The following is a 21,765-nucleotide window of genomic DNA, read 5'->3' on the forward strand; positions in this document are numbered from 1 at the left end:
AGGGGGAACTTTATGGATACTGAATTACTTTCAAAATTTATTTTTTTTGGTAATTAATTACTTTCAAATTAAGTTTTAACTTTTTACTTCTTAAAAAATATAGGGTTAATGGTAATCGTTGGATAATGATTAAGAATGACATCTATAGGCTATAGCCGTCATTTTTATTTTAAAAATTTATTTTTAGTATTAGGGGAGACAAATAATGGTATTTCACATATAAAGTGAGTGATAATATTAAGGGGGGGGGAACAAGGAAATAATGAAATTAAAAATTAAAAAAAAAAAGGGGGGACGTGGTTCCGCCACTTGATGTATCCATCTATTATTATGTGATGAATAAACGTCAAGAGAGCAAATTGTTCTTCTCTAATGGGGAGGTGATTCAAGCTCGGAATGAGAAGAGAAAGAGAAAAGGGGTACTCTTTGGTCTTCTTACCTCTACATTTAGAGCTACTACTATGCGACAAACATTTAAACTCTTTGGGTGATTCATTTATCTTTTTCTTTTATTTTGTAGTAACTATGAATTTAGCTGATAATGTCTCATCATTGGATTTTTTTATTTTATTTTTGTTGAACAAAATTGAAGTAGAATCGAAGATTTAAGACAAGCAAAGAGAGGTTTACAATACAAGCTAGTAGAGATAAACCCCAAAACCTATTAAACTGAATGACTTTGAAGCCTTGGGCGAAAAACTCTGCATGAGCATTTAGGGACCTGTTGATATAGCTAAATCTAATAAATGGAAAAACAACTAAAAACTTTAAAGAAAACTAATTAGCATTGGAAATTTGATGGGTTAAATTTAAATCGAAACATTGTACTTTTTGAGGTGCAATGGACTAGTCTATATTTATTATTATTATTATTATTTTATTTTTAGTCAAATTAATGCTTGACAAATCAATATGGGAAGAAACCACATACACAAACTAAGAAGATAAAATCTCAGGTGGAGTTAGGATTCTAACCAAGTACCAAAGCATATGTATCTCACATCAACTGCTTCTTCTTTTTTTTCTTCAAATCCACCGTAGTTTTTTTAATGGGAATGTAATGCTGTCTGCAAGGGTCGAATGTAATGCGTCTACAAAGGTCGAACCCAAGACCTCTCCACTGAGAAGTACGGATCTTTACCACTCCACCAACCTTGCATTAGCAAATTGTAATTCATATAATATTAATATACATCTCCCACTCTCTGAGTGTGGAAGAATTATCTCTCAAACGAAACTCCAATGGGTAGAATATTTATGATGAGTGTATTTTTCCTGCATAGAAAAATAAATTGATAAACAAAAACACCTTTTTTTGGTAAAATGAAAAAAAGGGAAGGGATGCAATAGTGGCGTCCTTGTGTTCCTCGTCACTAGGCAATGTTTGGACTTTCGAATTTGAACTATACAAGCATTAGCCCTGTGAACTACTAGCACAAGCACTTACCTTGTTAGCGTAGCACCAATAGAGGCTGTCATCCTTGCGCCCCTTATTAGATAATGTTTGAACTTTTGAATTTGATCTATGTAAGCATTAGCCCTGTGAAACTACCAGCGCAAGCACTAACCCTATTAGCATAGCACCACCGTAAGTCATATAATCCCCAAAAGTGGGTAGTGACCCCATGTCCAGGTTGAAGAGCACACAATTGCTTAATGTGAAAAAACAGAGGAAGAAATTTGAACCTAAGACATAGGAGCTACCACTAAACCACCACCTCCGATGGTAAAAAGCATAAACCATTTTACTTTAGGGCATTTTTGGTTACATGATTTTAGAGATTTTAAATATCTAGAGATTTCAAATCTATGGAGTTATAATTCATAAAATTAACTGTTTGGTCGATGTGATTTTTGTGAATGCGCAAATGTTTAGCGCTTTCACAACCAAATGAGTATAAATTATACATTAATGAATCCAAAGATTTGAAATTTGAAAAAAAACATCTGTGCTTCTACAACTGATATTTAACGACTGAAACGGTTCTTGAAGTGAGCTATCCTCTTTCTAGCCGTGGGATTGGTATCCATGACGTAACCACCCTCAAATCTCAACTGAAAACTCAATTACTTTTACGATTTTACCCAACCCCAAGAAAAATTAATATCGTTTACCCAAAAAAGAAAAAAAAAAGCTGCTTTGGAATATTGATTTTATCGATTATCGATCCTTGGATCGGAATCTTTCATTTCAGTTTCAAAAAATGGATACTCTACAAGAGCTACAGTCATCTATGTCAGTTCGGCGCTCTACTGAGACCTCGGCTTTGAAAATCTCACTGTTTTTTCAGTTCTTCGTTTAATCCATATAAATTCATTCCTTTTCCAGCCTCCAGGCATTTGAAATTCCTAGTCATTTTGTTCAATTCTTGTTCCGTTCTTCATGTCTTTGCGTGTTTTGAGGTTTTAATCCTCTCGGAGGATTCCTTTCTTCAGTTTTTGGTGTTCTTGCCCGTCACTCTGAGTGGCTCGGTGAGAAGTCTTGTTTTCTTGGCAAGCATAGGTTTCACTGGCTGATTTCAGAGGGCAACACGAGAGATTTTGAGTTTAACAAGGTCAATCAAGATTTGCAGAACTGTCCCAAAGTCGACGACTCCAATGGATAATTCAGCTACAGTCGGTCCAAAAGGTATAATCAAGAAAAACGAATTTGTTAGACTTATTATCCAGTCTCTTCGCTCGATGGGCTATGAAAATGCAGCACAAAAATTGGAATCTGAATCTGGAATTGCGGGCCAATCATCGGAATTCTTGTTGCTGGCAGACGATATTCTTAATGGGAATTGGGATGCTAGTATCACCACTCTTATTGAAATTGAGAATTGGAAAGACGAAAGTCGAGCTTCAGCTGCTTTCTTGATCGTCAGACAGCATATCTTGGAGTGTTTGAACCGTGGAGAACCCGCCGCTGCTTTGGATCTCGTCAGAAAGCACGTTTCTATATTTGAAGCAGACTCTAGCAAGAAATTGCACCAGCTCTTGAATGAACTTGTTTTCAATAACATGAAGCCTGGTAGCATGGAGGCTATTCATGGTAAAAATTTGAGACGGAGCTTGTTGGATGCGATAGAGAAGAAGCTTCCTCCATCAATTGTAGGACCTAAGGAAAGGTTGGAAGAGTTGGTTGAGATGGCACTTACTAAACAGTTGGACCATTGTATCTACCACAACTCGTGTGATACAATTTCACCGTATGAGGACCATTCCTGCGGCCGTGATCAAATACCGACTGAGACTGTGCAGGTGGGCTTTAATCTTCTTCTACTCTTCTTTTTAGTGATTGCTCAGAGTACTTAAATGAGTCTTGCTTTTATAATTTTCTTAGTAGTGAACTGTCAAATTTTCAACACGCACTGACGCACTGTCAAATTTCCTTAGTTAACCGGATAGGTGATGACCTATGTTTATTCTTGATTAATTTCTGGGAACAGAGTTTAATTCATAATTAACAGATCATTTGATATTTAAAACGAAAGATGGAATTAACAAGAGAGGGTTGGAGGAAGTTCCCAACAACAAAGAAGGGATGCAATCTATGCCATCTTTTAATTTTTTATTTTTTTTGGTAAATACCAGCTTTTAATCTCTGCTGTACAAAATCTGTTTCTTCATTTTCTGCATCAAAGAATGAATTATGTACCATGCCCCTGGTCCTTGTGGAGTTGTACAAGGAAACAGTGTGTTGTTGTTACCAACATAATATGTAACCTCTGTGCATTCTTTCTGGCTCCCAGACATCCATTTTGGAAACTACTTCATGGCTAGGCAAAAATTTTGAAAGATACTAAATTAGAGAGCAGTAATGTTGAGAGTAGATGTATAGAAAAAATTTATAAATGTCAACAATCATGTTACTAAAAGCCTTAAATCAGGAGATAAGTATCAAGGTTCTCCACAATTTATATAGAATACCTAATGTATATGCTGATCACAGCATACATTAATGAGCTGAGATTTTGCTTAATTGAATTTGCTAACCCATGCTATTAGGTATTGCGATTTAACAGGTAGATTGGCCAATCAAGATCAGGATCAGTATCCAGAATCCAGATTTGCTGGCAGTGATCCATTAGTAAATGGCTGATACCATCAATCTTCCTATGAATATCAGCTAGGGTCAGCCGGAATTATGTAGGAGGTGTCCAATATGATCTATGAAACCAAGCTTTAAACCTTGAGGTCATCTCATTGTACACTGTAGTGACTTTCTATAACTTGGTTTATCAGTGTCTCCTGGGAAGTGGTTGAGGTGTATTCTGAAACTTTAGTTGGTAATTCCAGGCAAATAATATGGAAAGTTGGAAGTGATATGCTATTATTCTTTTTCGTTTCCTTTTAAGTTAGGATTTTGATGGTATATCATCTTTGAATATCAGAACTACTGTCTTCTGTGTTGGGGATTAAACAAGGCAAGCTGATGTACAGACACTGTACTTTTTGTACCTCCTTGGCCTTTTATTTTTTAAAGTCAGCCATCTTTTTCAATTATTTGCTTGTGAAAATAAATTCAGAAGTGTTTTGGCTGACACAATGCTTACATAGATTTGGATCCTAAGATTGACCAGATCAGGTGGGTCTTAATTTTGGAAGTGCCAATATTTCTTTGAGTTTGAAAAAGTTGTATGGTTCAGAAAAAGATGGAACAGTTGTGCCAGCTAGTGTCTAGGAAATGGAACCTTAATGTAAGTCCTGATCAGCATCTGAAATCTATTCAAATCTAGTCCCTAATTTGTAAAGCGGATGAGATTTTTTTTCTTCTTCCTGATGGATGAATAATTAACCAAAGTCCTAAAAGGGGAGAGAGACAATATAAAAGAAAGAAGGGGCAAGAAGAAAAGTAAAGCGGGGGGGGGGGGGGGAGTGGAGGGGGAGATGAGATTAAAACCTCTAGTTGGCAAAAAAGAAGAACCTAAACTCTAGGAGACAAGAATAGTGTTGTTCCTTATGGTGTCACAAACTAGAGGATGGGGAAAAAGACTTGCTAAAGCATCAAAGCAGATGGCTCCCACCACAAGTGAGAGATCAAAGCGTTAAACACCAATTTGCCAACTATATCACAAATAGTAGTGCCGGAGAAGTGTCTTGAAAACCAAATCCAATCCCTAGAGAACCCAAACAACTGCATTAGTTTAGTAAGAGGTCTTAGTCAAGGGGAAAAATAATTGTAGGGCATGACCTAAATGGGCATGTTGGAAGAGACTATGGGTTATGAAGGCATACAGTGTATGGGTTGGAGAGAAGGATGAGGGACCTTAATTTAAAATTTTTTTACTCATCCATTGCAAAAACTTTCTTTGAAAAGAGAGGAATATTTAGTTACTTTCAAAAGTAATCCCATAGTAGCCAAATAAATTTCTTTCTAATAGAAGGTCTAATAGACTGATATATAAAGACTGTAAAGGTACATGATGGCTAATAGTCTAATAGTATTAAAGAAGGTTGGTAAAGATGTTGTAGGAGAATTGAAAGGGCAACATCATTCCTTTAGGGAGACTTGGTGGTGGAATGATCAAATTCAAGCAACCATTAAAATGTAACAATAACAAAACTTAGAAACTGGTAACCAATAGGAAGAGAACGAAGGAAGAGAAAGTCGCTTGAGAGTCTGGCAACCAATAGGTATGGCCTCCTTCTCTACCCCCCTCTATGTATAGATTTAACCAATTAGATGAGAACAGCTTAGAAGCTTGAGTCTATCCTAGTTAGAATAGGTTAGCAAATAATGAGCAATTTATCTAGTATCTAAAAGCACTCCCCTTATTGTGGTGTACAATGTTATCAAGGCGCTAGGCATTCCAAAGGATTCAAGCTCTTGCGTAAGTGTTGCCCAAGTGGTATAACCATAGAGGGACATATTGTAATAATTATTTTTTCTATAAATATAGAGGGACATATTGTAATCATTATTTTTTATAAAATAACAATTATATTTTCCTTCTAGCTAGATCTGTGGCACCCTTCCAGCATCCTCTTCCATGGTGTGGGAGCCTAGGCTGTTTGTTCCTTAGGCATCCCCAAAAACTCCCCCTCTCTTCCTTTATTTCCTTAGGCTTCTGGTCCCCCCCTTCCCCCTTCCCTAAGGAGCTTAGCACAATCTAGCCTCCGCTGCCTACCCCTCCCTCACCCTGTGATAAACTCCTCTGGCTCCCTTCCAGACTAGTGCTTCTCCACATCTTCTACTTGGGACCTCATCTGATCCCCCTTCCCCTGTGCCTTGGTCCTCCCTTGTCAGGTTCACTGGACACACGTCACTCCCTTACAATTTGGGGGACCCTCATTCTCTCTCTTCCCACCAAGTCCCTTCTCATTAGCCGCTCAATTCTTGCTTCCCTCCTGCATTTATGCCCCTCTGATGAAGACATCCCCCATCTCTTCTTTGCTTGCCCCTTTACCAGATCCATCTGGCTTCTTGCCGTTGCCACCTTGCGGCCGACTTCCAGCTGTCGACGACTGTTTGAGACTGAGTTCCTCTAGTTAGCCTTTGCCCTCAAAGGCCATTATGGTTGGTGCTTGCATCTCGCAGATTTGGATTGAGTGCAACTTGCACAGATGGACTACCGAATCTAGATCTCCTGACTGGATATGGGAAGGCCATCTGCAATGATGTTAATCATTACCCTTCTCCCCCTGTAGTTCTTTCGCAAATGCCCTAAGGAACAGACCCATTGTTGTTACCTGGGGTCTAGATAGCTCTCTTTTGACTTCTCCCAAGCCTTAGTTACCAGATTGCCCCCCCCCCAACCCAAGGGTCCCTTCTCTCTGTCCCCCCTTGTTCTTTGTTCTTTCCCTTTGGGGTGTTAATAATATATTTTATCACCCAAAAAGAAATAGTCTAATAGCTAACAAAATTGCAATATAAACACATAAAATAGATTTGTGAATATAAAGGGAAAAGATGGTTGACAAAGACTTGAATCACAGTTTGCAATTCACAACATGATGACATATGAAATAGAATTATAATTAAAAAAGGAAAAAGGCTGTTAAGGCTTTAAATCACAGATTTACAACTCACAACACAATGACATATAAAACAGAATTATAAATATAAAGGGAAAGGGCTGTTGAAGACTTAAATTTCAGATTTATAATTGACATAAAATGATGGGGCTGGGCTGGAAAAGGGAAAAAGAAAAAAGAAAAAAGGCAAAGACAGAGAACTTAAAAGATAGATGGGGGTGGGTGTATAGGCATTGCTTAGGTAGCCAAAGCAATGTTTTATTGGCTTAAAAAAAAGCATAGTATTGCTTTGTGCCCCCCCCCCCCTTCCAAAAAAAGAAAACCACTTAGTTGCTGAAGCAATACTTAGGCGTTGCCTAGGAGATGCTTTGACAACTAAGGTGATGTACATAAAACACCATGACCTAATAAGTACTAACAAAGCTTGTATTCAGCTGTTGTAAAGCATTAAGGATGTTGCAAACTTGATAAAGTTATAACTTTACCAAGAATGAAGCTGAGAAACTTGTGGGAGAAGGCTGAGAAAGCATGAAGATCTTTATAAAAATTGAGCACAAACGAAGGGGAAAAGGCTGCTATAAGATGGCTAAAATGAGGAGCAAGGCACTTGAACTTGTGGCCACATAACAATGACCATAGTCCTACCCTGATCAATAACTGATCAATAACCTGATTAATCTATCCTACAATTGTCCTTTTCAATGGATTTCATCTCCTAACTTAGAACTCTGGATCGCAGGATATGGAGTAGGAGATCAGAATGGAGGAAGCTGGTGCTCCTCTCTAGTGCAGGTTGGGAACTGCCTCATAGAGCAGGAAGTGTAGAGCAAGGGAATCTGCTACCATTTGTTAAGGGTCTTTTTGAAGCCTAAAAATTACAGTTATTTACTGATAGGAGGCCTGTAAATATTATCTCTAATGGCCCCATGCTTAAGAACTTCTTACCAGAACCTAAAGAAACTTGGCTGTACTGCCTTTTATCTCTGCTTCAACAGGTGTCTAAGTTCTTCGTAGATGCCAATTTTGTAACCGATCTTAATTCTCACCAAATGATGTATCTGAATCTGTTGATTAGAGCCTCCAGAGTAATACCTACATATCTGGAGGAACACTTGACAATGTAATCCTTTTCTGTTAATGATATTTCTTTCTTTCATAGAGAGAGAGAGAGAGAGAGAGAGAGAGAGAGAGAGAGAGAGAGAGAGAGAGAGAGAGAGAGAGGAGCAGAAAGATGTTGAAAATGTTAACCATGTTATGTACTAAAAGTGAACATGTTGAAGTGTTAATAAAGGGATTAGTACATTAAGGAGAGCAGAAAGATTAATTCAGAAACTGAAATGAAGACTTTTGAAGTGATAGTGTCTTACAAGAATGTGTTATCCATCAAGATAGCACACAACGTAGGTCAGAAATACATATGAAAATAATGAAGTCCCAAGTAAAAACAACTTTGTGAGAGATTTGGATGAAAGTAGGCATGGCACCAGGCTTAGATGAGGTCCCAATAGAGGAGTGGAAGAGCTTAGGAATCTATGGTCCAAATTGGATTACCAAGCTGTTAATAAGAACATGAGCACGAGGAAAATGCGAGATGAATGGAGAAGGATTTTGGTTCCAATTTACAAAAATATGTGATATTTAGATCTGTAATAACTATAGAGCCATAATACTATTGCCAGACAATGAAATTGTGGAGAAGGGTTGATTTAGATTTATGAGGCAAGAAATACTATTATGTGGAACCACTTTGGTTTAATGCTTTGAAGATGCACAATATACCTAATTATTTTCTTTACAAAATCATGAAACGATTTAGAGATTGTGAGAAGGATCTCCATATGGTTTTATTGACCTAGAAAAGCTTATGCTAGAGTCCCTAGAAGGCTATTCTAGTAAGTATTTATAAGAGAAGTGCTTCAAGGAAATAAGTGGACATAATTAAAGATGTGTATGATGGTGCAAAAACCTAGTGTGAGGACCACTAGGGATCAAGGTAGTGAATTCTCAGTTGCAGTTGGCACCGATCAATTTTGAGCACATAGTTGTGTATTTTTGTCATGAATGATTTGACCAGAGACATCCAAGATGAGGTTCCATTGAGTACGGTTTTGGCTAATTGTTTGAATATCTTCACGACTCATGTGTTGGGGGTTTGTCCCTACCATGATTAGATACGCTAGTTTTTGTGTTCCTAGTTTAGGTTAGATTCTTGTTTTCTTATTGATTATGTTTCTATTTTTGGTTGCATGATTGACAATCAATTCCTTGTAGGTCGATTGTCAAGCAATCTTGGCAAACAAGCAGGCTCATTGCTAGGCTTAGGTTCTATTTATGTAGCTGCTGTTTTTGTGTAACCCGGTGTAGGAAATTATTCCTAAACTTAGATTGTTTTGTTGCCTATTAATAAATCATGGGTAAGGGGGAGAGTTTCTTGCAAAACCACTCTGCCCTCTTCTCTTCATTTTCTCCTTCTGTCTTATTTTTCTCTTTTTCCTCTGCTTGTTCTGATTCTCTAGGGTTGCTGCTAGTGTTACAATAATGCTATTTGGGTGAATGAGACAAAGAATGGATTGATGCTGACTTAGAATTATGGAGCCTATGAAGACAATGATTAAAACCTGGGAATCAAAACGTTGTACGGTAGGCAGAAACGAAGACAGAGTATGTAATGTATAATTTCAGTAACAATGGGAGATCCCATAAAGTTGACTATTTTAGGTATATTTGATCAATCATAAATAAAGAAGGGGATTCAGAAGATGAAGTTTGACAAAGCATTAGATTAGGATAGAAGTGAAAGATGTATCTGGAATGTTGCATGATCTATGTATTCCTGTAAAAACTAAAAGCTAAAATAATAATAATAATAATAGTAGCACAATCATACAATTTGCTATGCTGTATTGTATGCAATGTTAGGCAGCTAGTAGCATTATGTAGATTTTTCTTTTTCTTGGCAAAAACATTTAGATAATGAGTGTTCTGAAAATGAAGAAGTTGAGATGGGTGTGTGGCAAAACTAGAAGCTGATTTGGAGTGGCCCCAATACATAAGAAGCCATGAGAGACTCATGTAGTGGCATGGTCATGTGCAAGGAGGCCTTTGGATAAAACTATTTGGAGGAGTGATTTAATTCCATACTAGTCATGCCATACCCTAGGTGACCATCACTTTTATTTTGGGTTTCTTCTGTGGGGTACAATCTTTACCTTTTACTACCTATATTGCAGAGAAAGAAAAGAAGTAGATAAAGATGGGGGGGGGGGGGTTCATACTTACTGATTCTCTTCAGTAGAAGGGCTTTGTGGATTGCCAGTTTGTTACATAATAGTCATATTTAAAACCTTTGAAGTTGTATGTATAACAAGAAGCAATTAGATTTTAATGGCGGATATGGAACTTAGATTTTGATAGCAGTTTGGATAATCTGTTGTCAGCTGTGAGTGGGGCTTTTCTTTTTTCCCCTCCTCTTTTTCTCTCTCTCCTGGGTTCTGTTGGAAGTAAGATGCCAATAGTGCTGAAGTCAAAGTCATCATTCTACAACTTCTAATTTATTTAACATGGCCAACAAATCATCTCATCATTGAGGGAGACTAATCTTTGGTGAGTTGTGGCTATCCATCCGCCTGTTCTGACTGTCCCTTGAATATAGTTCTTCTAATTAGGCAAGCCAAAGCACTAGGAGAACTCCTCATTTGTTGGCAACCTAGAACGGTAGAACCAGTTCCTCCTAGCAGATGCTCTAGCTTGTGAAGCAGCTGGGGAATATTCATATGGAGGGCAAATCTAATTATGCAAGCGATAAGAGTCATAGTGGGGTTAGTTCTGTACAGGGCCCTGGAGCATAGTTGTGACTTGTGAGATATGCACAACATTTTTTTGATATCTAGTGCAATAGAATTTTGTTAAATCATCACCGAAACCACCCAAATTGAAACCCAAAGGAGAAAAGCAGAGGTTGGTGGGGTGGGAGACTTCTCTGCCAAGGAGAGAAACTGAAAATCTCATATGAAAGGGGCATGCCCAGTGAAGCTGAACGGGAGAGCTTCTAAAGCTGCACGTCAAGATCTTTAATTTTTTTTTTCCCTTAGGGCTTAAGCCTTGTGTCTTTTTCATGGCCATGGTAGGAGTTGGTCATCTAATTTAAATATTACCATGTATTAAATATGCAGCTTTTGGTTTAGGTCGCCGCTACTGCATCCCCTCTTTTCCTTACCAAAAAAAATATATGCAGCATTTGGTCTGATCTTTCTTGTTGCTGCAGATCTTACTTGTACATCATAATGAAGTTTGGTTTGTGCAATTTTCACATAATGGGGAATATTTGGCATCAGCATCAAGGGATTGCACAGCTATCATATGGAAGGTATGGGATAAATCTAACACCTCATTGCAATAGGTGCTAAACAGGAGTAAAAGCATTTTCTTGTTCTCTCTTCTGTCTATCACTTTCTTCCTTCTTTGGGTGCTTTGCTTGTCAAAGGATTGCTTTCTCTCCCTGATGAATATTGTCAAAAATGTTAGTGGGTGAAGATAGGATTGCCAAACTTGCGCTATTAACTATTAATACTCACTGAATTCACCTCATTAGCAAAGCTGGCTTCTTTGAAGGACCATCTTTAAAGTTTCATTCTTGGTGTAAAATAATAATTTTAACATGCAATAGTTGAAAATAGATTTTAGTGAGTCTGCAATTAACCCTTGTTTCCAAAGCTGAATTTACATCTCCGTGTGATGCCATTCTGATCTTGAGGTCTACAAAACTTGCCAATTTGGCGAATTTGTTGTCTTTGAGATACTTATAATGTTGCTTTTTTTCCATGTCATGTTAAAATATCAATATATTATATTAAAGCTGCTTCCATCCCCATGTGATGTCATACTTTTTAATGCTTCCATTTCCATGTAATGCCTTTGCTGTATTAATCAATGTGAATCTTATCAAGCTCATGACCTGACATCTTTATAAGTGCCATGTTTCAGTTTCACTTTGTTCCTTGTATTCATAGACACTCATAGATTTTCAAGAGCCCGTGCCCACAGGTGTTGTGTAGGACGCATGCATGGCCATGTACTGACACAACTTGGACATGGTTATGCACATACACTGTCACATGGGTTCAGGTACATTGGATGTCGAGGATTGTAACAGAATAGTCACATGAGCAAGCTCCTGAACATGCTTTCATCTCCATGTTATGCCAATGCATTGTTAGGGCTTGACCACATTATCCCTCCACATGGGTGACTAGGAGAGGCCAACTAGATGAAAATAAATATATACTTTGCACAGCCACTGTGATCCTAAATATCTTATAACTTTTCTGCTAGGTATTGGAAGAAGGTAGTGTAACATTGAAACACACTCTGCGCAGCCACCAAAAGCCTGTTTCTTTTGTGGCATGGAGCCCTGATGACACAATGTTGCTGACATGCGGCAATGCAGATGTGCTTAAGCTATGGGATGTGGAAACAGGCACATGTAAGCATACATTTGGTGAACAGAGCCCCATTGTCTGTTCATGTGCATGGTTTCCCGATTCGAAGCGGCTGGTTTTTGGCAGACTTGATGCTGATAAGTGCATCTCCATTTGCGATCTCGAAGGCAATGAGGTCAAAGCATGGAGTGGGGCCAGAGTACCCAGGGTCTTGGATCTTGCTGTGACACCAGATGGTCGGTATCTGATCGGTATCTTTAGTGAGACAGAAATCCGGCTATATGACTTGCAGATTGACTGTGAACATGTCATCTCAGAGAAGCATGGCATTACGTCTCTTTCAGTTTCCAGAGACAGTGAATTTTTGATAGCCAATCTTACCAACGAAGAGATCCATATGTGGCGTATTGGTGGGACATTTGTCCATGATGTCGCACCAATGAAGTTTATGGGTCACAAGAATGGGAAGTATGTGATCCGATCTTGCTTTGGTGGGACAAATTGCAGGTTCATTGCCAGCGGTAGTGAGGATGCACAGGTAACCTTCGCTTTGAAACGCTTCAATTCTAGCGTCATTGTTACTTATATCTACTTTCCAGCACTGAACTTTAGAAGGTCACCAGTAGAATTTAACATCAGTGTGTTGGATGACTAATAGTTCTAAGTGCATGTCAATGGCAGGTTTACATCTGGCACCATCAAAAAACCATGCCGCTCGAGATATTGTCAGGCCATTCATCTACTGTAAACTCTGTGAGCTGGAACCCGGTAAGGCCTCAAATGTTGGCATCGGCTAGTGATGATTCGAGCATCCGGATATGGGGACCAAGTAAAAAGATCGAATAAAAACTGAGATGATGCAGACATGAAAAAGTGGGATAAAAAAACCAACTTCATGAACAGCCTTGTGGATACTGAAACGATTTTTGAGGAGGGTTTTGTTAAGTCTTGTTTCTGACTCCTCCATTCGCGGCATATTCTTTCATAAACTTGTAAATGTTCGGTTTCCTTCTTGCGGCCCCAAATGTTGATATGATTTTGTAAATCTTGTTTCAAATTTGTGACCTGCCCCATTTTTCAAACTTGTAAATGTTCGGTTTCCTTTGCCACCCCAAACATTGTTATGACTTTGTAAATCTTGTTTCAATTTTAGTGACCAGCCCCATTTTTCAGCTAGGGCTATTCAATTTCAATATGCTTGATATATGTGTTTCATGTTCTTACTGAAAGGTGCTTAGAATGACCATAGACTTGTCAACCACATGATTCTGGATTACTTTCAAGCCCAGCAAATTAAGTCAAAAGCTTGTGTGGTTTTCCACTTCAGAAGCCTCAGGTTGACAGCAGGGATCAAGAAGATGTTCTAGGTCCCATAATACATGTATGATGAAAGGCAGGCAAGGGCATGTAAGGAAAATGGGAAGAAGCTGCGGTTCCTGTGGCTATTGTTGATGAGGGATTATTAGGAAATGAAGCCATGGCTAGCTGAAACTGGTTCTTCAATCTATAGACAGATCCATCAAACGAATAGGAGAACAATCCCCCAAGAGAGAATAAAGAAGAATTGGGTTTTGGAATCAAGTTCAAATAAATTAAAGAGACAAGCAGGATATATATAAACTAATTTAAATAGAAAATATTAGATATTAATATAGCTTTATTACATCATCCCTCATTGGGTTCTTTATGGAAGAACTCACATAATGAAAGAAGCCTTCTTCCAATCCGAGGGAAGCAAAACCTACTACATATATAGAAGAAAGGAAAATACACAAGAGGACCTCATCTGTGTTTATTACAACCTTCCTCTTTGTTCACTTACTACACCAAAAAAGAAAAGACATAAAAGAGAGAGGAACTCAGCATCTCTACTTTTATCTCTTGACACCAAAACATGACAGAAAAACCCTAAAGCCAGATTCATCAGAAGGAAATGAGGAAGCCAGCAATGGCTAGGCATTCTGTCTTCACTTCCTGTTGCTGTTGTCACCCACTCCAAGTGTGTTCTTCACAGTGTCCACAGCTCCGTGTGCCATATTCATCACTTGCTCTCCTTTCTACATTTACACCACCACCATACCAATTAGGGCATCATCACTGAAAACACAAGAGAGAGAGGGGAATTACCTGCTGGAGGAAGCCAGCACTCTCGTCCTTGCGTTGCTGGGCAGTGTCTCTGGTTTGCTGAGAGGCATCAGCCATCTTGTCTCGTGCAGCGTTTGTGGTATCAGCCATCTTGTCTCGTGCAGTGTTTGTGGTATCTTTAGCAGATTGAACCATATTTTCTGTCATGGCCTGCATTAAGAGGACAAACGAAGAAGATGAAGAAGAAGATGAAGAAGAAGATGAACTGATGATGATAGAGACATCAACGAGGGCAAAATTGTCATAAAACTCAGGGGCAATAGAGACATTAACGAAAAGCCTCACCTGTCCTTGGCCACGGGTTTCACCTGCATTGAATTGTTGCTGAGCAGAATCCATGGTTCCCTGAGGTGAGAAGGTGAAAAGTCAAGAAGATATATAAGTTGTTGAAGTGTTTTGGAAGATCGTTCTCTGAATGTGATGATGTAAGAAACAAATGTGGAAGGGTTTATATAAGTCTTTTGGGTCGATGTTTAAGCGACACGTGGATAATTTTAGGGGCTTCCAATATGAGGAAACACGTGTCAGTCATGTGGTTGATGAGATTATATTAGACATGAAGAGCGATTATTGTTGCTTTAAACTTGGTCAACCTAAATAATCATGTGGAAGGGCGAGATCTGAATGCTGCGCATTTAATTGGAGTTGAATCGCATGTGAAAACATACAAATTGGAGTCCGGATTGTTTTCCGCTTGCACCACCTATTTTGTGTATGGCTCATGTTTGAAATTGATAAAAATAATTTAAAAATGATATCTCAATAGATTCAACTTAAACCTCGTACAAAATGTGTGATCAAAAAATGTCATGACTCAATGAATTTGGCTGTCCAGTTGTACTTGGGATCTTTTTGTAGAGGATTGGTGATAACTCTCCCTTAGACATCCTTTCGAGTTCCCATCACCTACCCGTTGGGAGAGTGTTATGTCCTTTCGTGACAATTTTTTGCCACAAATTTTATGTAGGACCCACTAGAGGTCTCACCTTTCAAATATAAGTCTCACACATAATATATGGTGAAAAAGACTAGAAATCCAATATGTGTGCTCCCCCAATGGGGTGGGGATCCAAATTTGGTTATTTCTGCACACATTCAAAAGGGAGTTCAGATAGTCTTCTCCGACGAAGAGCACTCTATGCTTTTCTAATGGCTGTTGAACATGAATTACAGGGGGACCAAAAGATTAGGGTGATGAAGTTTTTTTTTTTTTTAATGTTTTATTATTTTTTACTTGTGGGCCCCACGTATTTGTAGTTGTAAGGCTGACAGTGGGTCTATGCTCCTCATCAGGGAAGATGATCCAGACCTTTCAAATGGGGTCCATATCTTATAAATACTAATAAGATAACTCTCCCTAAGTGCATGGTGGCAGAGCATGAAGAGAGTTCTCACTTATCTTTGAGGGTAAAGAAGCTGGACTCCTCCATCTTGTTATGTTTTCGATCCAAATTCTTGTATTTGATTTGGAAGATGTACCCGTATCGACATATTTTGGTGGGCGACTCGAATAACCCGTTTATGAAGATATGTGGTGGAAGCGAGGGTTTGGGCCGATAAGCCCCCGCAATACTATATGACCTGGCCTGATGGGTCGACCTGCTTACCTTAGGATTTGGGTCGATTCGCTATTTTGTGGTGTTTGTTCGAACACATCCCAGTCCAATTGATCTAAGCTCAGAAGTGATTAGGATGAATTGAGCTCAATTGATTCCTTAAATTGGTCATGGTAAGCTAGCTGACCTTACAGCATCAATGGGGTTTCAAATGGAGGCACTGTACAAAGGCACGAAATGAAAAGAAAGACCTGCTCACAAAGCCCATGAAATTGACCAGTTGACCATGGTCCATGGATATTTCGTGTAAGCTAGTATAACCAGACAACCTCATGGTTGGTTGAGAGTGTTGATTCAACCTTGTTATAAGCATTATGCATCTATAATTTATTAAACAAAAAAGAACAGAAAAATCTGTAATCCATAAGGTCAATTTTTCAACGTTTGGAATCATATGTCATTGTTACACTATTTCAACCCGAGTAATGTTATGGGTAAGGGAATTACTATTCCATAATTATTTGACAAATTAGATCATGTTGGGTCAAACTATTGTTCATGCAAATTAAGTATTATGATATTGATTAATATGGATCAAATAATGTCAATTCAGAACCAAATCCATCATGTTTCATGCTCGATATACAACTGGCTTGTTAAATACAAGGTAAATAAAATATGCAAATTCTCATTAGTATTGAGACTATTTTGGTAGTTTGAATTTAATTTGAAAATCATTGGCACCATTGAGCTAGCACTAATCTTCTGGTTCAATAGAAAATAAACAAACTTATTAAAATAATTAGGTATTAATGGGTTATATTATATGAGGGTAATGGCTTAGAATACTGTTTTGTTCTAATCTTGTTACGTTTAATTTATATTTCTTTAATGGGTATTCTTATTTACTTCTCGTGCTAAATAATTTTTAATCTTAATTTTATTGTTTTCTAGGGAGATGTTTAGCGTAATTTACTTGGAGACTCTAATTGAATATAAACACCCCAATCAATACTTGAATCTCACATTTAAGGTTGGACTTAACACTCAATCCAAAATTCATTAATGTGAAAGGGAGATTACGTTTTTATAAAGCTTTAATTGTTATTAGTGATAGAAAGTCTTCTTGTCTTTCCCTGACAATGCTTAGATAAGATCATTTTTCTTCTTAACGATACCAATGCATCCGGTGTTAAGATGTCATTCAGTCATCCTACTGTAGCATCTAGCTAGTTTGGTTAATCTAATTGAAGAAGCTAAAAATATTACATGTTCTTTATCTAAAAACAAAGTATATAATGCATTATTGCAGCCAATTATTCACATACAAGGGATGGGGTAGTCTACACAAATATTTTAAATTAGGCATCTTCGGTTCTTCACTCTTTAAGCGGGAAATTTCAATCATCTTACTCATAAGCCTATTTGTTTTACCATCAAAAGGGGTTATTGCAAACAATATGACCAAGAAGTGCGTGACCCATATGAATATATAGAACCCTATATGAAATACACATGAAAATGTCATGGGGATTTTGTTGCTCCCCTCTAGAAAGAAAACCAAGGAAATACACTAGGGGCAAATATCACATAATATTCTTTCATAAAATGTTGAATATGTAATTTAACATATAATTTGAAAAAGCCTTTTTTTTTTTTGGGTATAGGGGATTTTTTATTACATAAGACTATAGGGGATGGGGAGATTATGTTTTTTTTTTTTTTTTTTTTTTTGGGTAAACAACACTTTCATTGAGAGAACTAAAAAAGTACTAACATAATTGCATAAGTACACAAGGTTCGAACTGAACCAAGGAGCGAACAAAAACCAAACTGTCGTACATGCAATAGACAAGGTCAGCCAGAGTAAGGGTTGAGTCAAGCCCAAAATGGATCACGTCCACAAAACCCTTGGAACGAAAACACCAAAAAAGCACCAACACTCACAGAGGAAAACATACATACAACACGATAGAGAGATTATATATATCATTAGAAATGATCGAAATGTTGAATATAAGATTGAGGGCCCACAAGCCTAAAGCAAGAAGGTCGGAAGATTGAACCACTGACTGGACTTCATTGATGCCACTCCATACAGCCAGAGCCACCCATTGTGGTAGAAAACCTCTGCTGAGAACCTTCTAGACATGGACTTCCATGTCTTGTTCCTAAAAGCCCAAATGACTCATGGAACTCTCGAGATTTTCTTGGATCTTCGATCCTTACCCCCCAGTCCTGGAGGACACTTCGCTCTCTTCACCACTCACTCACCATACGCCACGTAAGTAACGAGGCTTTTTTCACAATAAATAAACACCATGTGACAGTGACACATATCACCAACCCAAAACCTGTGGCTGGGCCTGGGCTTTCTCTGCCCAGTGGGCCCATCTTCACAAGACGTCCTTCCAATCCACTCCTTTCTCTCTCTCTCTCTCTCTATCTCTCCAATCAAAATTTCACTCCACGGTCTCCACACGTAATCCTCGTCACAGACACCTTCGTGTCCCTCCTCTACAAAATGCCAAAAAGGTATCCAAAATCCACCTGCCCCACCTATCTGACACGTGTCTCCTTACTCATCTGATTTTATTTTAAGATTAAAGTTTAAGCCGAAAGCAATTCCACGAGAACGTGGAACCTTCACGGATGTGTCACCGTCCGTGCTAGAAATATCGGCCGTGCCTCTCGGAGAACTCACGCGCTTCCCATGTTATGCACTGACACGTGTCAGTTTTGTGGACACCATTACATGAAACAAAAAAATTAATTAATTAATCCTGTCCGCTCATTTTCTCTAATCTATATATAGTAAGACGCCTTCGCTTTACCGTCCATACGAACTTCGCAACGTTTATAACTGCAACGAACGGAAAACGAAAACCGGGAAAGAGAAAATTTCCTTTCTTTTCTTTCTCTCATCTCTCTTCTCTCTTCTCTCTTCTCTCTTCTCTCCTTCTTTTCCCGTCTCTTGGAATCACCTCCTCCAGGGATGGCATCGTTGAATATAACTCATCAGATTGGTTCCCTCGCCGGGATGCCAATCCAGTCTGAAACTTTGACGTCCAACGGCGACACCAACGGGGTTGTGTGGAAGTCTCAGCTATCCAAACTCAGTTGCCGAATCAAGAAACAAGGCCTAGAGATGGAAGCTTTGTCGCCGCCGGTAAGTCCGTTGAGAAGCCCGCGCACGCCTACCTCGCCGGTAATCGGAGCGTTGAGACCGGATTTGTCGGCGGTATGTCAGGCTCTGGTGGCGGATCGGACTGAATCGGCCTATTTGGCGGTGGAGGAGAAGGAGGAGGTGAGGGAATATATGGAAGGTGGAGCTGCGCCGAAGGGGGTTAAGGGTAACGGAGTTCCAGTTTACGTTATGATGCCATTAGATAGCGTTACGATGAGTAACGGTGTTAACAGGAGGAAAGCCATGAACGCTAGTCTGCAAGCGCTAAAGAGCGCCGGGGTGGAAGGGATAATGATGGATGTGTGGTGGGGTTTGGTGGAAAGAGAATCGCCCGGGTCATACAACTGGGGTGGCTACGCCGAGTTACTTGAGATGGCCAGGAAAAACGGCCTCAAAGTCCAGGCCGTTATGTCCTTCCACCAGTGCGGTGGCAACGTTGGTGACTCTTGCACGTGTGTATCTTACCTTTCTACTCCTTATCCTACGCCTATTCTTTTGGATTGACCAAAGAGTCCTTCACGTGTCCTTTAAATTACTAGAATGCCCTTGTTCATGTTATGTTTGGTTGATGATGGTGTTGCAGGATTCCGTTACCGAAGTGGGCTGTGGAGGAGATGAACAAAGATGAGGACCTCGCGTACACGGATCAATGGGGTAGAAGGAATTACGAGTACGTTTCTCTCGGCTGCGATACCCTTCCTGTACTCAAGGGCCGCACGCCTGTCCAGTGCTATTCCGACTTCATGCGTGCTTTCAGGGATAATTTCAAACACCTTCTGGGCGACACGATCGTCGTACGTATTTGATTTCTCTTTCCGTTTTATGATTTCCTTTGTTGTCTAATCTGATCTGGGTGTTCTTCATTGAGAAGCTAATGGGTGAATTCGTGTTTCCCGATGCTTGCAGGAGATACAAGTTGGGATGGGACCAGCCGGGGAGCTTCGATACCCATCTTACCCGGAGCTTAACGGGACCTGGAAATTCCCTGGAATTGGAGCTTTCCAGTGCTACGACAAGGTATAATTTTGGTTAATTTTTTCTGGGTAATCCGTCAATTTGCTTCTAGGTAGGTTTATTTTTTTTGGGTATGCTGACATGATCTCTTGATGGGTGTTCGATGAAATGCAGTATATGCTCAGTAGCTTGAAAGCTGCAGCTGAGTCTATCGGAAAACCAGAGTGGGGGAACGGAGGGCCTTCAGATGCAGGTCACTACAACAATTGGCCTGAAGACACCCAATTCTTCCGCAAAGAAGGCGGAGGTTGGAACACCTCTTACGGCGAGTTCTTCCTCTCTTGGTATTCACAGATGCTTTTGAGCCACGGAGAGCGGATATTGTCATCAGCCGAATCAACCTTCAGAGACACAGGCGTCAAGATCTCTGTAAAAGTCGCTGGCATCCATTGGCACTACGGAACCCGATCCCACGCACCGGAGCTCACCGCAGGGTACTACAACACCCGCAACAGAGACGGCTACATACCCATCGCGAAGATGCTGGCACGCCACGGTGCAATTTTCAACTTCACCTGTATCGAGATGCGCGACCATGAGCAACCCCAAGACGCTCTGTGTGCTCCAGAGAAGCTCGTTCGGCAAGTGGCCTTGGCAACGAGAGAGGCTAATGTGCCACTTGCAGGAGAGAACGCTTTACCTCGATATGATGAATACGCTCACGAGCAGATACTACACGCGTCATCTTTGAATCTTGGTGACGATGGAGGCAAGAAAGGAGGAGAACAAGGGATGTGTGCTTTCACGTATCTGAGAATGAATCCTCAGTTGTTCCATGAAGATAACTGGAGGAAGTTTGTTGGGTTTGTGAAGAAGATGAGTGAAGGAAAGAATGGGAATCAGTGCTGGGAGCAAGTAGAGAGGGAAACTGAACACTTTGTGTATATTACGCAGCCATTGGTGCAAGAGGCTGCGATGGCCCTCAGTCACTGATCTGCATATGAACATTGGACAAAACTGGTTTTTTAAGGTTTTGTTTCAGTGAAAGAAGAAGAACAATGAAGAATGAGGGTGAAAGAATCTCTCTAAACTGTTCTTGCCTTTTCAGGTTTCTATTTCTCCGTGTTGTAGTTGTAACATCGTTGTGCATAGACACTATGATAAAACTTGCTACCCAAAAAGAGAGACTTTGATAAAACTGTTATTAGTGACAAATATGAATCTCAGTGAGGTGATTTGTTATAAACCTATTTTTACATCTTCTTCGATATTTAAATATTTAAGTGGACTTTTCATTTAAAATTAACGATGGTAGTAGATGCTTTGGGCTGATAGCTCCACCATGTTGCAGGCTTATATTGATCCCTTATGAACTGTGGAGTTTTGATCCCTTATGAGTTTTATTTCTATTCGTATTCTTTTGATATATGTTCTAAGCAAACCTTAGAATAGTTGGCAAATCTTCACTGTATGCCATCAAAAAGCTCCTCATTCAATTAGATACTCTTAATCAAAAGAGGCAAAT

General features: G+C 39.4%; 3 protein-coding genes across 3 annotated transcripts; 2 read left to right on the top strand and 1 right to left on the bottom strand.

Moving 5' to 3' along the window:
- Nucleotides 1-2,257: 2,257 nt before the first annotated feature.
- Nucleotides 2,258-13,618, top strand: LOC149009877 (transducin family protein / WD-40 repeat family protein). Its single transcript, XM_089161969.1, has 4 exons — nt 2,258-3,243; nt 11,225-11,326; nt 12,292-12,936; nt 13,080-13,618. The coding sequence occupies exons 1-4, from the start codon at nt 2,599-2,601 to the stop codon at nt 13,242-13,244; spliced, it is 1,557 nt and encodes a 518-aa protein (XP_089018095.1). The 5' UTR covers nt 2,258-2,598; the 3' UTR covers nt 13,245-13,618.
- Nucleotides 13,619-14,016: 398 nt separating this feature from the next.
- UNE15 (Late embryogenesis abundant protein (LEA) family protein) lies at nt 14,017-14,947 on the bottom strand. The gene is made up of 3 exons (XM_089164004.1): nt 14,829-14,947; nt 14,526-14,693; nt 14,017-14,455 (listed from the first exon to the last, which is right to left on the bottom strand). Exons 1-3 carry the CDS (start codon nt 14,880-14,882, stop codon nt 14,366-14,368), a joined length of 312 nt encoding a protein of 103 aa, XP_089020130.1. The 5' UTR covers nt 14,883-14,947; the 3' UTR covers nt 14,017-14,365.
- A 4,007-nt stretch (nt 14,948-18,954) lies between these two features.
- LOC149009879 (beta-amylase 1, chloroplastic-like) lies at nt 18,955-21,490 on the top strand. The gene is made up of 4 exons (XM_089161002.1): nt 18,955-19,738; nt 19,870-20,080; nt 20,193-20,303; nt 20,415-21,490. Exons 1-4 carry the CDS (start codon nt 19,095-19,097, stop codon nt 21,231-21,233), a joined length of 1,785 nt encoding a protein of 594 aa, XP_089017128.1. The 5' UTR covers nt 18,955-19,094; the 3' UTR covers nt 21,234-21,490.
- The last annotated feature ends 275 nt before the right edge of the window (nt 21,491-21,765 follow it).

The sequence above is a fragment of the Hakea prostrata genome, chromosome 7 (assembly GCF_041222555.1).
Source record: "Hakea prostrata isolate BN-2017 chromosome 7, UWA_Hpros_2, whole genome shotgun sequence".
In the NCBI taxonomy this organism is placed as follows: Eukaryota; Viridiplantae; Streptophyta; class Magnoliopsida; order Proteales; family Proteaceae; genus Hakea; species Hakea prostrata.

Coding starts and splice junctions, on each gene's coding strand:
- LOC149009877 (XM_089161969.1), top strand. CDS start 2,599: ATGGATAATTCAGCTACAGTCGGTCCAAAAGGTATAATCAAGAAAAAC. Junction 3,244..11,224: donor TACCGACTGAGACTGTGCAG/GTGGGCTTTAAT, acceptor TTGTTGCTGCAG/ATCTTACTTGTACATCATAA. Junction 11,327..12,291: donor GCACAGCTATCATATGGAAG/GTATGGGATAAA, acceptor CTTTTCTGCTAG/GTATTGGAAGAAGGTAGTGT.
- LOC149009879 (XM_089161002.1), top strand. CDS start 19,095: ATGGCATCGTTGAATATAACTCATCAGATTGGTTCCCTCGCCGGGATG. Junction 19,739..19,869: donor AACGTTGGTGACTCTTGCAC/GTGTGTATCTTA, acceptor ATGGTGTTGCAG/GATTCCGTTACCGAAGTGGG. Junction 20,304..20,414: donor CTTTCCAGTGCTACGACAAG/GTATAATTTTGG, acceptor GATGAAATGCAG/TATATGCTCAGTAGCTTGAA.
- UNE15 (XM_089164004.1), bottom strand. CDS start 14,882: ATGGATTCTGCTCAGCAACAATTCAATGCAGGTGAAACCCGTGGCCAA. Junction 14,694..14,828: donor AAACCCGTGGCCAAGGACAG/GTGAGGCTTTTC, acceptor CTCTTAATGCAG/GCCATGACAGAAAATATGGT. Junction 14,456..14,525: donor GTGCTGGCTTCCTCCAGCAG/GTAATTCCCCTC, acceptor GTGTAAATGTAG/AAAGGAGAGCAAGTGATGAA.